This window comes from Garra rufa, chromosome 10 (genome assembly GCF_049309525.1).
Source record: "Garra rufa chromosome 10, GarRuf1.0, whole genome shotgun sequence".
NCBI lineage: Eukaryota > Metazoa > Chordata > Actinopteri > Cypriniformes > Cyprinidae > Garra > Garra rufa.
In genome coordinates, this window is record NC_133370.1 from 26,676,269 (window position 1) to 26,692,682 (window position 16,414).

The 16,414-nt window shown below is 34.2% G+C and overlaps 1 protein-coding gene across 2 annotated transcripts in view; it reads right to left on the reverse strand.

Annotated features, from left to right (window-relative positions):
* Positions 1–6,860: 6,860 nt before the first annotated feature.
* pld1a (phospholipase D1a) overlaps positions 6,861–16,414 on the reverse strand; it is a 45,202-nt gene continuing 35,648 nt past the window's right edge. The window contains exons 21-25 of one of the 2 annotated variants that reach the window (XM_073848620.1): positions 14,316–14,365; positions 12,207–12,341; positions 9,414–9,567; positions 9,211–9,328; positions 6,861–8,057 (exon numbers count right to left, since the gene is read on the reverse strand). In XM_073848620.1, the coding sequence (XP_073704721.1) occupies positions 7,833–8,057; positions 9,211–9,328; positions 9,414–9,567; positions 12,207–12,341; positions 14,316–14,365 (682 nt within the window). In that variant the 3' untranslated portion in view covers positions 6,861–7,832. The remainder of the gene's footprint in view (positions 8,058–9,210; positions 9,329–9,413; positions 9,568–12,206; positions 12,342–14,315; positions 14,366–16,414) is intronic. The other variant, XM_073848619.1, reaches the window with a different exon arrangement.

Sequence of the window (16,414 nt, forward strand, 5' to 3'; positions counted from 1 at the left end):
AATAATCAGGAAAATTCGCGAGTTCCGTTTGTTATAAATCATAATTTATTATTATATTAACCTATATACATATACTGTGTGTATATGTATATATATAAGTTCTCTAAGCTGCACAATGAATGAATCTCTAATTTACATTGCGTCTATACTTTATTATATTGAGATGAATCGCGCTAAATACCTGATGAAAAACCGCGACTACGGTGAGTGGATTCTAACTTAAACGTCTCTGATTGGCTGTTCCGTTCAAGAAATCAACTGATATGTCTGTGATTAGCTACATTGCTCAACGCTGCAAAAGCACGTTGAAATAGCGAGCGAAAACATAACACACTGACTGGATAGTTTGCCAAATCTGCAACGAAATGCCATTTTTACAGCTTTAACTGAGGGTGCCATTGTTTTCGTTTCATAAGCACCCCTGCAGAACTGGACCTGTGTTGTACGTTGAAAAGAAACTGAAGGCTTTGGAACAACATAAAAGTAAATAGTGCCTGACATAATTTTACTTTGTGTGAGCTAGGTCCTATTCTTTGAACTAACCAGGCCAATGTTGAATAGATGAGCTTTTAATGTTTAAATAGTCATATTTTAAGAATAGCTCTAAAGCTATTAATAAATAAAAAATCATGCTAAAATAATCATGGAGCGATTTCACAATAAAACAACATATTTATATAAGCCTGACTATTTTAAGTGATATTAAGTAATACAAAAAGTCATCCAACAATTTTGAACTAAAATACATTCTGTTGTTGACTTCTCAACAGTCGTAAAACCACTGAAATTATAGGTTATAGGTTTGTTTTTCTGTTTAACACCCATAATTAAGTTCAACTGATTTAGGTCAGAGTGACATGTTCCATGTTGTGAGGAGCAGAGAATCAGGAATGACATGTTTAGTGTGTTAAATCTGAGCATGTTTTGATGTTATCTTCAAATTCAGAAATGTTTCCTGTTTAACAGCTTTCAACATTGTTCAATAAGTCAGGTGGGAATCTACCTGTGGAGCTGGCAGCATCTTACTTCCTTGTAATAATAAACAGTCTGTTTGCTGTAAAGTATATAATTCTGCTCCTGGCTGTTACTGTGAACTGAGATACAGCATTGCAATGTTACAATTACCACAGAGAAAAGACACTAAGAACTTTGTGCTAAATTGAGACCAACTAAGAAGCAAATGTGATACACAAAGTGATGATTTGCAGATTCAAGTTATAACTCTAGCTTGAGTTTAACTGATAAGATTTTGTGATTTGTCTAAGCATGAAGATAATATGAGCTTTTAATTTCAGAAAATATAAAAGAGAAAACCATGGATGATTACTTGTTTAGCTAAGAGGGAAGATTAACTAAAGCCTAAAAGAATCATTGGCCTGTTTTAAATTTAATTTACTGTACACCTTTAAACTGTATTTTTATAATAAAGATGTTTTACAGAAATAACTGACTGTAATCCACTAAAAGACCTGGTCTAGTGTAACAGATGAAAAAAATAAATAAACGAGTGAACTTACAGTAGGCTGCCTGTGACAAGCCTTGGAGACTGACATTACATTTTAAAGTTACTCATTTAGAGAAACGTGAATAAGTCAATATGCAAAAAAAGAAAAGAAAGAAAAATTCAACAAAGCACAGTTGGACGTATGCCCTGGGGTTAAGAGGTATGGTTTCTTACACAAAACTGAAACGGAGAACAGGAAAGGCTGAAATATAAGAAGACACATCTATAGGTCTGAAATGGGGTGGAGCACATGATCACTATAGAAAAAAGGATCCAATAGTGATCAGAGTGACTAAAAGGATCATAAGAACTTCTGAAGCTCCATTTAGAGCAATATAGTTCTCATCAGTCAAAAGCCTCCTATACTGAAACTAGGAGTGCTAATATAAGTTAATTAACCACACTGACAAAGCGTAATTATTGATTCTAGAAGTTTATAGTTGTAGTAATTGTTATTTAGAGATAAAAAATATATATTTAATTATTTTGGTTAGATTAGATTTAGTTAGATTATTTTAATGCATTAATAATAATTTAGTAACTTACTGTAACTATGTTTAAGTCGCCCTGAGGACCACTTGGTTTTGGAAGTTTTTACAGTCATTAGATAATTGCAAACATTTTCAGATGCTTTATGTTACATCCGCCTTATTTTTCCCGTAAGAACAGGCGCAGCCATTTGTAAATTTAATTGATCTGGCTTTCAGTGTCATTTGCTTCCAGCTATTTTTGAACAAACAGCTTGTTCTACTGCTTGATATTGCAAATAGGTGTGTCTTACCATTTTTTTTTTTTATGTATGATCTTAATTATGAACACACTGGTTTGTAGTGCAAACCCATGTACCGTTTACTGCGCATTTGTTGTTATTTTTGTTATTTCCCTACAGCATCTAATAAACTGAAAGTCTTGCACATTCACAGAAAACAGCTTACCATTGAAAAATAAGATGGATAAGCCTACAAAAGATTTGGATATTCTCGGACCTGATCAGATAAGCAGCTTTTAGCTGTTGTTACATGTGTGTTGGGCCGTTTTTGAGTGACTTCTGCTATATTGTACACCAGTAACGTTAGGTAGCGATAAGTGGCTGTCTTCATGAGTGATTTATTAAAGCAGTTTTTTTTTGTTTTGTTTTTTTTACTTTGATGTTATTTCTGGCCAGAAATTCCGATTATAGTAAATTAATGTTACACATAATAGACATAGTTTCCACCAAAGCTTGCTCTATTCTGCTGTAGATCATTAAATCGTTACGCTGCATCAGAAACCTGTCTGAAATCAGTTTTGTGAGGTGCCTTCGTGGGCAAACGCTGCCGGCAAAGTCATTGCACAATAAGGCAGTGAGTCAACAAGTCAGCAGCCTAAGCACAGCTTTCCATTGCAATTATGACTGTGGTATATTTATGACAGTGACTTCGACTCATCTAACTGTAGGTGGCTCCACAATCACAAAAACAGCAAAATACACTACCAGTCAAAAGTTTTTGAACAGTAGCCTAAGATTTTTTTAAATGTTTTTTTAGTCTCTTCTGCTAACCAAGTCTGCATTTATTTGATCAAAAGTACTGCAAAAACATTAAAATTATGAAATATTTTTACTATTTAAAATAACTGTTTATTATATGAACATAGACCTTTTTCCTGAGTAAACGATGAGCGCCGCCATTACGAATTCTAAAGTCAGATTGAATGCTTTTCTGTTCCGGTTTCCATAGGAACCCATTCAAATAGCGTCCATCTGTTTTTAATGTAGCTAACGTCCGCTGCTTCGTGTCATCTACACACTCATTAAAGTGAGGCACTGACAAATGACGGTCATTGCGACATTGCCAAGTGATGGCACTATGGAGCCATGTGCTTTTTAAAAACATTTTAATAGGTTTAACATTAGTTTATTAGCTCGGAATATACCCTAATTTGACTAGAAACAATGCAGACCGGAAATGCAAAGCATTCTTTCAGTTAAGAGTCGGAATTACTTCCATGTTTAGGAAAAACGTCTATATTTTAAAATGTAATTTATTCCTGTGATTTCAAAGCTGAATTTTTTTTGCATCATTACTCCAGTCACATGATCCTTCAGAAATCATTCTAATATTCTGGTTTGCTGCTCAAAAACATTTATCATTATAATTATTTTGTTAAATAATATATATTTTTCAGGTTTATTTGATAAATAGAACATTCAGAAGAACAGCATTTATCTGAAATAGAAATATTTTGTAACAGTATGTCTTTATCATCACTTTTGATCAATTTATTGATCGAATTGATTTGTTGATCAATTACTTGTTAAATAAAATTAATTTCTATAATTTCTGGACATACAGATAAAAGTAATACATCTTTCGAATCTGTGAAGACGTTTATTTGTGTACACTCAGGATAGCAAAGAAACATTGCGCTTTTGTAAAATAATGAAAGCAAACAGGATGCTTTCTGCCGTCTCAACTATGAACTTGAGTGCAAATCTTTAAAACTCTGTGTATACTTGTCTTACAGACATGAAATCTATATCACAGACTTATCACATCTCTTAAGCCGAAAACAAAGAAAGCACTAGTTTATCAATAAATTATTAAAACATTAATGCAGTCTCCTTGCTGTTTTATCCTGACACATTCATAATCATTACTTATCAACAGCGTGCTGTTGCAAGCTTTTTTTGTGCGCTTAAGCACTTATTAGGCCATTTAGGCAATTACAGGCTCGTTATTCTGATTTATATGGTTTATTAATAATCGTGTGACTAATAGCCGACCAATGCTTAAAATAAACAAATACTAGTCGGCCAGTAAAATCTTTAGTCAAGGGTAGTTATAATAATAAATGTTTCTTGAACAGCAATTCAGCATATTAGAATGATTTCCAAAGGATCATGTGATGCTGAAGACTGGAGTAATAATCATTCAAATAGAAAGCAGTTATTTTAAATAGTGAAAATATTTCACAATATTACTGCTTTTGCTGTATTTTGGATCAAATAAATGCAGGCTTGGTGAGCAGAAGAGAATTTTTAAAACACATAAAAAATATTACTGTTCAAAAACGTTTGACTGGTAGTGTACATCCAGATGCTTAACTTGCTTTTAATCATTCACTCAAACTATTCTTTAAAACAACTGATTGATTCAAGAACAAAACGCTACTATGGTTGTGTTGCTAGGAGTCGGGTGAATCTGATGTGGCTTTGTGACCAAGTAACTTTCTTTTATAAAGCAGCATCATAGTCTCAGTCATGCTGTTGGTCTGAATATCAACACTAAGCTTGTGTGATTTTGCTTAATTGGAAAGCTTCTAAACTAGACAAAGCTTTGTATTGCATCGCAGACTTCAGTTGCAATGCTGTATCTGTTTATATTACGAGAATAATGAGCAGTGCAAAAACGCATAATTATTAACATATGGACTCTGCATACAAATCAATGCAAATTTGCCAGAGACTGCTTTTCTCATTTCAGAAGAGGACAATGTGTTTAATGAGCCATTGCACAATACTAGAGAACTACAGTACACAGTAATTGAGACAGTGATCCTGTTTTCAAATGACACATGTAGTTAGTGAGGCATGACAGCTCAGCAATTGACCAGAAAGCTCTTGGAGAAACCAAATGCTCAGGGTCTAGATGGTGTTGAGTAGGTTAGAGGCTTTTAGACCATCAGCAATAAGAAGCCATTAAGGTCACAGAGATAATCTATCAACTCTTTTCACTCTTGATTTCAATACCTCCGAACATGATTCCACTCAGACGATGTCATTAACGCTGGCCGCTCTCTATCAGGTGTCTCGTCCAATGAGGCACGTTTGGGGACGAGCCAGTGGCCAGATTTGCATTTAAATTGCTTCATAATGACTGTGTTTCAAGACTTCCAGGTTTGGGCACGGATCAGAGCCCGTTCCCCTGCGATACGACAGCATTAAAACTAATGTTCACGAGGATACAACTCATATTTTTAAACCTCTGTCCCAGCCGCTGGTGCCTAAAGGGCATGTTTTGATTGGATTTTGGTGTTAAAATGAAAAGTAAGACAACATTAGAATATGATTTAAGATCAGCTATTGCAATAAAGCACCCAAGGAAACCATTCACAAAACTTTTTAAGAGTTTTTGAGATTTATTTGAAACTTATTTAGTGCAAATTTCTGAACAAATGCATTAACACAGATCCAAATGGAGTCAGGGCAAAAATACACCTTGTCTGTCAAATTCACAGTTAAATGTAACTACAGACAACATGCTGGTATGACATGCTAAAAATGTGGCACAGGAGGTGTTTCTCCCTGTGAGCTCCATGTTATTCAGGGGGGTTGGCTTTGCTGTCACAAAGTGAGGGAAGATACAGCAAGCTTGAATCATCAAAGACAGTGATACATGTTGAAATAAACAGAAAGCACATGTTAATAAATGTTCGACAACATTCTTATCTCTTCCATTTGAACAGATTCAGAAGCTACGCTAGATAATTTTGTGAACAAGAAATAATTTCTTGCGCTTACTGTGAATGAGTTGATTTTTCAAAGAAAAAAGTCTTGGTAGTTTTTAAAACAAAACAAAGAAAGCAGAGCAAAGCAAAACAACAAAATACAAAAAGCAAAGGAAATAAATACAAAATAAGCAAAAAAAGCTAAGCAAAGCAAAACAAAACTAAAAAGTAAAGCAAAACTAAACTAGACTAAACAAAAAAAGCTAAACAAAACAAAATTAAGAAAGCAAAACAAAACCAAAGGAAAAACTAAACTAAACAAAAAAGCAAAGCAAAATAAAATAAAACAGCAAAGCAAAACAAAACTAAACAAAAAAGCAAAATGCACCAAAACAAAGCAGCAAAGCATTTGTGCATCTTTTTCAAAGAAAAAAGTCTTGGTAATTTTTAAAACAAAAAGTTAAACAAAGCAAAGTAAAACAACAAAATACAAAAAGCAAAGGAAAGCAAAACAAAATAAGCAAAAAAAAAAGCAAAGCAATACAAAACTTAAAAAGCAAAGAAAAACTAAACAAAAGCAAAGCAAAAACAAAACTAAAAAAATCAAAGTTAAACAAAACAAAACAGCAAAGCAAAACTAAACAAAAAAGGCAATAAAACAAAGCAGCAAAGCATGACTGTGCATCTTTTTCAAAGAAAAAAAGTCTTGGTAATTTTTAAAGCAAAACAAAACAACTAAACAAAAATCGAAGCAAAGCCAAACAAAACTAAATAAAAAAGAAAAGCAAAACAAAACAAAACAACCAAACAAAAATGAAAGCAAAACAAAACTGCTAAACAAAAAACAAAGCAAAACTAAACAGCAGAACTAAACAAAAAAGCAAAACAAAACAACTAAACAAAAAAACTAAAAACAAAACAGCAAAACAAAACTAAACAAAAAAGCTAAGCAGAACTAAACAAAAAAGCATTGCAAAACTAAAACAAAAACAACAAAGCAAAACAAAAAACAAAGCAAAACTAAACAAAAAAAGCAAAGCAAAACAAAACACTTTTAGGCTTTATTTTAGTGTGCATACTTTTTTAAAAATAAGTTGAGTGTGAAATCACAGAAAATGGCTGCCCTAATGATACTGAAACACCAGGGGAAAACGTCAAAATGGCAACAAGCGCTGACTCATGAAATCCGACCTGTGACACATTTGTGAAGGGGAAAATGTAGGATTGGACACCACACGTCGCCATTTGGTGTTGAGAGGCAACAATTTCCTTCAGTTACTCAGCACTTTTTAATTCACAGACAGATTGTCTGGTCTCCCCAGAGCACTGACACTTAGACACAGGCAGAGAGGCTGGACAGTAAAAGCCTCTGCAGACTGGGTCTAAGAGCAGGTTCGCCAGACAGAAAACACATATCACTGTACTCAGCCTGTCATGGATGTGCTTCCACTGGGGACGCAGTGCTGAAGAATGGGCTGCAGTGACAAAATTATATCTGACAGGCCTTCCACTCTCCATTTTGCCCTTCACTTTTAGTGCTGCCTCTACCAATGAGCCAGCTACAGCAATAAAAATCAAACCCTCTTTATATGTACATTAGAATTAAAATATTTATTTAAAAGCCCCTCTGTTTGGCATCTCAGAGAGGCGACTTTCATTAAATACATTGTAGTAAAAGCACAATATGTGCTGATAAATCACTTATAAAATATCATTATGTACAATGATAAAAGATACAAAACAATGTAAAATTGTCTGACAAGGGACAAACAGTTTGTCTTAATATAATTTGCTACTTCGTATCAGCTGGTGTGGAAGTTTGGTCCACCACAGCGTTGTCTTTGTTTTTCCTCTCATGTTGAAAGTGGATTGTCTTTTTTGTGCTTCTCATTTGGTGCCATCAGGTCCAGATCTCAGTGGGCACCATGGCTTCTTTGGTGCCTACTGAGGGCATGAGGTTCTCCTCACAGAGGAACTCCAGTGGGAACTGGACCAGGAAGCCTCTGATCTTCTTCAGCAGCTCCTGAGCTTTAACAGGGTCCTCTTTATCAAGACCTGGTTTGAACTGGAAACTCATGAGCTCCTGTTTGTTTCTCACCAGACTTGAGGGCAGACAGCGGAAAACCTGCAATGCCACATAAACAGTCCTCAGGGGTTTTTGGTATTTGGAAATTTTAAAACAGATGAGAAATTAATTTTATTATGCTCATGACAATTTTGCCAATTTTGATCTTAAGTTAAAGTATTAAAATGAGTAAAACTAAACCTGAAATAAAAATAAAAAAGCTAAGAAAAATTTATCAAAATGACAAAAGCCCACAACAAAATTACTAAAATGTAAACATAAATAAATAAAAATATTAGATATAAAATCTTCAAAATACTAATAAAAATGATAATATATAAATAATACTGAAGCACACACACACAAAATCGATGGTGATATGTAGAGCTAAATAAAAAGAAAAAACATTATTTTTTAATGGCTTATTTTTTTTCTAAATTACTGCGAAATTAGTTACAATATTTATTGTATTTTATTGTATTTCATTTTATTTTATTATTTTATTTTATATTTGATTTTATATTTCATTATTTGATTTGATTTCATATTTGAATTTCATTTTATATTTAATTATTTAATTTCATGTGACATTTTATTTCATTTCAATTTATTTTATATTTTATTTCATTTTGTTTCATTTTATTTCATTTATATTTAATTTAATTTCTTTATATTTAATTTCATTGATTTAATGTAATTATTTAATTTAATTTCTTTATATTTAATTTTTTATTGATTTAATGTAATTATTTTATTTAATTTTATATTATATTATATTTCATTTCATTTTATATTTAATTCCATTTCATTATATTTTTTTTTCATTTCATTTTATGGAATGGAAGACTTGCACCTTTAATGAAGGAACTCAAGCTTCCTAATTGTGTCTGTGTATGTGTGAAACAATTGGTTGTGTGGCTGATGTGCGTGCTGCATTTGTTGAAATTGCCAGCTTGCAATGGTGGCTCAGAATAAGAATCTCTCATTCCATTAACCCTCATTATTACTGTCCTGCCATGAGACTGCCAAACAGCTAACCGAGCATGAGAGCTTCAGTGGTGATAGAGAGCAATACCTATCTGACAAATGGCCGAGAAACACCTCTAAATCATAATTCAAATGCTCCACGTAATAGGAAGATGGAAAGTAGCCATCATGAATTCCATTACATGCCCAGGAGTGAGTGGAGAAGGACGCAAGGAATGACACGCACCTTCTCATAGATGGTGGCGTTCCGACCCGAAACACTCATCCAGACGTCCTTGTAGAATGCGTTGCTGATAGGGTCCCTGACATCAATGGTTGGATCAGTAAAGGCACCAAGAATGGTTCTGGTTTATGGAAAGACAAAGACTTTCAGCTGTGATTCAGATACATTGCTAACAATAGAACGGTTGGCTTTCCACCAGATCTTACTTGAAACACTCCAGTCTGAGCTGCAGAGCAAACTTGCCAGCCTGGTACTCTTGACCATCCATCACAGACGGTGTTGTTTCTGAATCTTCATAAATCACAGCTACCTCGCTGTCCCTCTTCCCCAGCATGCTGCGGTCGTTGATGTTGGCAGAGCCTGTAAAATAAATAAATTAATTAAAAATCTTAAAAAGAGACAAGAAAAAAGGATATACAACATGTGATCCTGAACCACAAAACCAGTCATAAAGGTCAACTTTTTTGAAATTGAGATTTATACATAATCTCAAAAGCTGAATAAACAGCTTTCCATTGATGTATGGTTTATTAGGACAGGACAATATTTGACAGAGACACAGATTTGAAAATCTGGAATCTAAGGGTGCAAACGAAATCAAAATACTGAGAAAATCACCTTTAAAGTTGTCCAAATGAAGTTCTTAGCAATGCATATTACTAATCAAAAACTAAGTTTTGATATATTTATGGTAGGAAATTTATAAAATATCTTCATAAAACATGATCTTTACTTAAAATCCTAATGATTTTTGGCATACAAGAAAAATCTATAATTTTGACCCTTACGATGTATTTTTGGCTATTGCTACAAACACACCCATGCTACTTTAGGGTGTGTTCACACTTGTAGTTCGGTTCGTTTGGTTCATTTGGTCCGCTTAGCATTCACACTGGCATTTTTGACAGCAAACCTAAAGATACCGAACCTAAAGGCATAGTGATACGTTTACAAACTGATTGGTCGGGTTGAATGATGTATATTTTGTGACGAAACTCAACGGACACTCCAAACAAACAGAAAAAGGCACGTTCGAACTAAAGCGGTTGTATGACATCAAATTACCCATTCTCTGATCAGTCTCCTCAGTGCCGCTTTATGTCAAATACACCTAATGCCATCTGTTTTAATCGAACCTAAACATGACAAGTGTGAACACAACATAAGACTGGTTTTGTGGTCCAGGGTCACATATTTGGTTTTTGATTATAGTGATATACACTAAAGTAGTTAAAGTCAAATCAAAAATGTATTTTAAATATAATTCAACAAACTATACAATTTTAAATGAAGATTTATAAATACAAAAAGTTCCTGCTAAAACTAAAATGCACATTGTTTTATATATATTTTGGACTATTGGGGGGGGGGGGTGCCATTATTTCAGTGACGTTAAAAATGGTTGCAATCTATGAGCTACTGGTGCTACCTGTTGCTATTTTTACTGCAACATAACTCTGAATACACAACTTGGAAAATAAAATACTGATAAGATGACCACAGCTACTGAAAGATCTTACAAGTGGCTACGGTTATAACCATAGGCCTAAACCAAATGCTGTACCATGATTTTTTTTCCCCACATGGAGTCTAAACACCCCCAGATATCGAGTGAAATCCATGCTGAGAAGCTCCTTCAGTGGCTGCGGCGTCATGACAAGCGTCGGCATGTTTACATCCTGCCAGGATGGCATCTAGCATTTCATGTCTCTGCCACTTGTAAGCTCTTTCAGTAGCTGTGGTCTACTAAAAGCCCCAAAAGCATCAGGTCTAAAGTGGAGAGAACAAAGACGCAGGTCTTTAGGAAGTTTTATTCATCCACAGGCATCTTTCCCATTCTTTTCTCCTCTTTTTATCGATAGGAAAGCAGTGAAGACTTACATGACTTCTCTTGTTGCTCTTTGACTGAAAGTTACATCCAAAAGCCGCACAATGTTGCATCATATCAGTATTTTATTTTCCGAGTTGTGTTGTGGTCAAAATAGCAACAGGTAGTGCCAGTAGCTCACCGAGGGCAACCATTTTCTGTTATTGAAATAATGGCGCCCCCATAGTCCAAAATATAAATAAAATGATGTGAATTTTTAAAAAAACATAAATCTTTAATGCGTTTTCTACTACATATTTTGGTAAGAGACGTCATTTAAATGATAAGAAGCCATACAAGTCTTAAATAACAAGTATAAAAAGCCTAGTAGCATAAAAGCAAAACAAGTCTGAGCTGTTTCATAAATTGCAATAACTAGAAAAAATACAGTGTACATGATTGTAGGTTGGCTAAAAGGAAACACACTGATCATGGCCCGCTTAATCTAAAAATCAAGACAAATAATAATCACAGACAACAAAACAAGATTTTTTCAATTCTCTGCGATTCAATTTTATTCATTGTTTTATAAGTGATTGGATCTCGAGGCATTTAATTCAATAGCACACAAACCTTCCACCTACAGAATCAGAGATAACTCAATTTCAGTATGCGGCTAAATGTTCCCGTCTGCCTCCTTCTGATCTATGGCTTTCTTCATTTGATTTCTTGTATCTTCCGCGGAAATCTAAAGCTTTATCTGAAATGACACTCGCTTATCTTTTATGATTTTTTTCCGCTCCTCACACAAAGTATTATTTGAACTTTTTTTTACAGATGTGATATGTCTTTCAGCTTACAACCGCAGAGCAAATGTCAAATACTGCGCATCTGGCAGTGCAGTCATGTGTAAACTACACAGACCACAATATTTTCCTCATTAAATATCACATCTTTTGGACACAAACGTCTGTTGACGTCATTCCATGTATACTATTTTAGGCAAATGTGAAACCAGCTGTTTATCTGCCAGATCAATGATTATGTATCCTTCAAAATGAAATGATGTACCACAGTCTTCCACAAGGGGGAGTATAAAACTCTAGCCATAAAGAAATGATGTGCTTTCTCAGCAAGTTGCTAAACAATTACAGAGAAAAGCAGGCATGAATATGTAACATAGTTAACTCACCAATAATGACAGTGTTGTCATCAGCAATGAGCAACTTGCTATGAACATAGATGAGCTCAGTCACCAGTCGGCCCTCCAGCTCCGCATGAGTCCTTAGACCACAAATAGAGATGTAGTTCATCCATTGGTCATCCACTGTGGGGGTAATAAAAAGAGAATTGGTTGAAATACAGACTGAATGCCTCCCATTTAGACTATTCTAGAAAGACTGAATGCAGGGTATATACAGGAATCATGAAGTCAAATGTAATACTTTAAGACCTTTTTAGGACTCTTTTCTTCCATAAAGACCTCATCACCACTTCAAGTTTTAACCGTTTACATCGGTGACAATTTAACTTAGATTTACTATGTATTGATTGTAAGATAGCACAACTAAACAGACTTAGTTTGTGATAACTCCTTATCAGTACAACATAATTCAGAAAGGTGGGAACGAAGCACAATAGAATTAATTGAGTGACTAACCCAAAGCAAGGTTTATTAGAAAGAGAAACCAGAAACGATAATTAGAGCAGTAAACAAAACAATAGACCAATTTGGAGTAGACGTCACGTCACTTGCAGCTGTGCACGAATTGAGGTGAGAGAAAAACACTGATAACAAGTGGAGGAAAATGGGTAAAATCCATGGAACAAGAGAAAAAAAATATTGTTGCCTTTGAATGTCAGAATTACATTGCATTTATAACATTTTATATTTAGCTATTTTATCTCTCAATTCTGACTTTTTTTCTCACACATGCAAGTTTATACCTCATATTTCAGACTTTATAACTTGATTTAACTCAAAAAATATTGAAAAAAACTTATTGAAAAGGGAAAACAAAGCTTTCTGAGCTAACGGGACAATGATTTCGCACAGTATATTCAATGTATTTGTAACATCAACTATTTTTTAACTGTCTGTAAACCATAAATTCTAAACCATAAACCAAAGATTCCATTAATAAACTACACAGAATCCCACTATTCACCTAAGCAATGATTCAATTCAGGCAAACTTTAACATACAACCTTTTTGGACAAATATAGCCTATAATGAAAAGATATAAAATTGAATAGCTTGGAAAATGACATTTAGGACTTTTTAATACTTTTTAAGGGCCTCTCTTAATTGATTTACCAACTTTTAATACTTTAAGACCCCTCCGGACACCCTGGACTTTTAGAGTTAATATCTCAATAATTTAATATTAATATTTTTAACAATTTAGATTTAAATTTACTATTATCATATTCTCTAATGTTGTATTTTTGTTTACTTTACAGGTATAGTCCACTGAAAAATTACAATTCTGTCATTAATTACTCAACCGTCATGTCATTCCAAACCTATAAGACCTTTGTTCAACTTCAGAACACAAATTAAGATATTTTTGATGAAATCCGAGAGTTTTCTGACCCTGTTCAAGTTCATTTGAACGTTCACGTTTAATTGTTGAATGAAGTCATTATTTTTGCCTTCTTGTAGCTTTATAAAATTAAGGTTGAACCACTACTGTCACATGGAATATTTTAACAATGTCCTTAATACCTTTTCAGTCGTTTCAGTTGTCTACAGGGTCAGAAAGCTCTCAGATTTCAACAAAAATATATCAATTTGTGTTCTGAAGATGAACAAAAGTCTTACAGCTTTGGCACAACATAAGGGCGAGTAATTAATGACAGAATTTTCATTTTGGGAGCAACTATCCCTTTAGGATTTAAAAATAAATAAGTTTTTGCAAATAAATCAACTAAGAAAGAAAGAAAGAAATATGAAAATTGGGTGTTCTTCCATTATAAATCCTTCATAAATCAGTGTAAATCTATGAGTTTATCGCAACAGCCTTATAAATTTCACCCCAACTCAACTATTATGGCACAAGCAGACAACCAATTATACATTCTACTGGTATGTAACCATTTAGCAGATTTTGAAACTTCTTTACATTTTGAAAATTGTGTTCCCTAGTCTTACATGTTGCAATGTAGTGGTAAACCACAGATGAGAACTCACATTAAATTATGTCACAATCACGTCAGCTTACCGTTCCTTCCCCGACTTCCGACACGTACAGAGAGACAGAGAAAGAGAAAGAAGAGGGATGGGAACAGTTAGACTTACTTTCTTTCTTCAGCTGAGCGATTATGGAGTAGTCTCCTCTGTTCATGGTCCTACAAAAACAGACATTCAGGCCATGATTAAGTGTTTATTTCAAATATTATCATAATGTCATAACAACACAATGTGTTCGCTTAAAAGTATATGTTTATTTCCAGAACACAAATTTATCGATAATGTATTCACTCCCTTGTCATCCAAGATGTTCATCTTTGTGTCTTTCTTTCTTCAGTCAAAGAGAAATTATGTTTTTTTGAGGAAAACATTTAAGGATTTTTCTCCATAAAGTGGACTTCTATGGTGCCCCGAGTTTGAACTTCCAAAATGCACTTTAATTGCTCCCAAATGCGGTTGTAAATGATCCTGGCCGAGGATGAAGGGTCTTACAATTTATATACTTTTTAATCTCAAACGCTCGTCTTGTCTTGCTCTGCCTGAACTCTGTTTTTTTCCGGTTCAAGACCGGTTCATGAATATCTTGGATGACAAGGGGGTGAGTAACTTAACATTATTCTCTAGGTTACCATGGTAAAAGCAAGCTTATTTAAAGATGGAAGTAGGCCTATGGTTGAGACTTCCAGTTCAATGAGAAATAATGAGAAGAATAAAAACGTGCAGCAAACGGTAAAACTGTTTGCATTACAAACCAGTGCGTTAATAATATAGATAATACATTAACATAATATGGTAAGACAAACCAATTTGCAATATCAAGCAGCAATACAAGCTGTTTTGTACGGCTAAAAATAGCTGGATACGACTGAAAGCCAGACCAATAAAATGTACAAAATGGCCCGACCCACTCTTACGGGAAGAAAAAGGTGGATAAACCACTAAACCTGTCTTGCCACGTGAAACGTGACAGGGAGCTGAAGAAAAAGGGACAAAAAATAAAGAAGAAAATAAATGAATAAAGAAACCTTGCAGCAGTTTTCCATGTTTACTGCGACACTGAAGCACTGCTTATTTCCATTTATTTTCCGGGCGAGTGAAAGAAGCATTTAACACTTGGCTGTGCCTCTTACGTGTGTAATGGAATGAATTGGTAAGCTGGCATTGGAAAACAACACTGTCTAACACGGGTCATTATCCTCACATCAGCGACATTTACAATTTTCTTTGACAAATTCCTGCTTCCATCCAGATGATATGCAGAGAGCGTGATGGAAAGGTTATCGTGGAGATGAGGATGAACATGCCTGACTGCAGGATGAAAGCAGGCTTGTCTGGTAGATCGGGGCTGCTCACGCTTTCTCTCTGATAGAGTCGAAAGAAGCTGTGAAGCTGTTTAGCGTGTTGTCAGACTCATTAAATCTTAATCAGAAGAGGAGAGGAGAGGAGAGAATGTGCCGGAGTTCACTAAAGAGGAAGCGCTAACTGCGTCAATGGGAAACCAGCTACTGCTGTCAACTGATGAATGTCACTGCAGTGTACATGACACGCTTGCTTTTCAAGACAACTTGAAAACAATACCAAGCACGTGTACTACTTTAAATCTTAATAAATGTTCCTGGACTGTGAATGATTTGTCAATAAATGTTACTGAAAAGAAAACAAGCCAATGCAATGGAATATTTTCTGCTAATGGAAAAATAATGTTAGGCAAAAGAATTACGGTATAATATATTTCACATCTACATGGCTCAATAAAATTCTATGTTCTACAATACTGTACATTTTTTTACTTTTTTTGACTTTGAAATGCAACAGTATGAAAAATAAAGCTTTTTTAATGCATTTCAAATACGATTTTAGTCTCATTTTTATGGAAGCCCGTTTCCGCCACTGAATAAAAAAGTGTGAGATAAAAACTAGCAAATCGAAGAAATTAAATCAGAATTGCAAGATATAAACTTGCCATTCTGACTTTTTTTTAATCGGATATTGCGACTTTATTTCTCAGAATTGTAAGTTTATATCTCAAAACTGTGTCTTTTCTCAGAAATTTGAGTTTATATCTCACAATTCTGACTTTATAACATAAAATTGCGAGTTAAGTCAGAATCTGGAGATATAAACTCGAAATTCTGAAAACATTTATAACTCACAATTTTGAGTTTTTACTGGCAAAAAATCTGAATTGCAAGATACAAATTTGCATT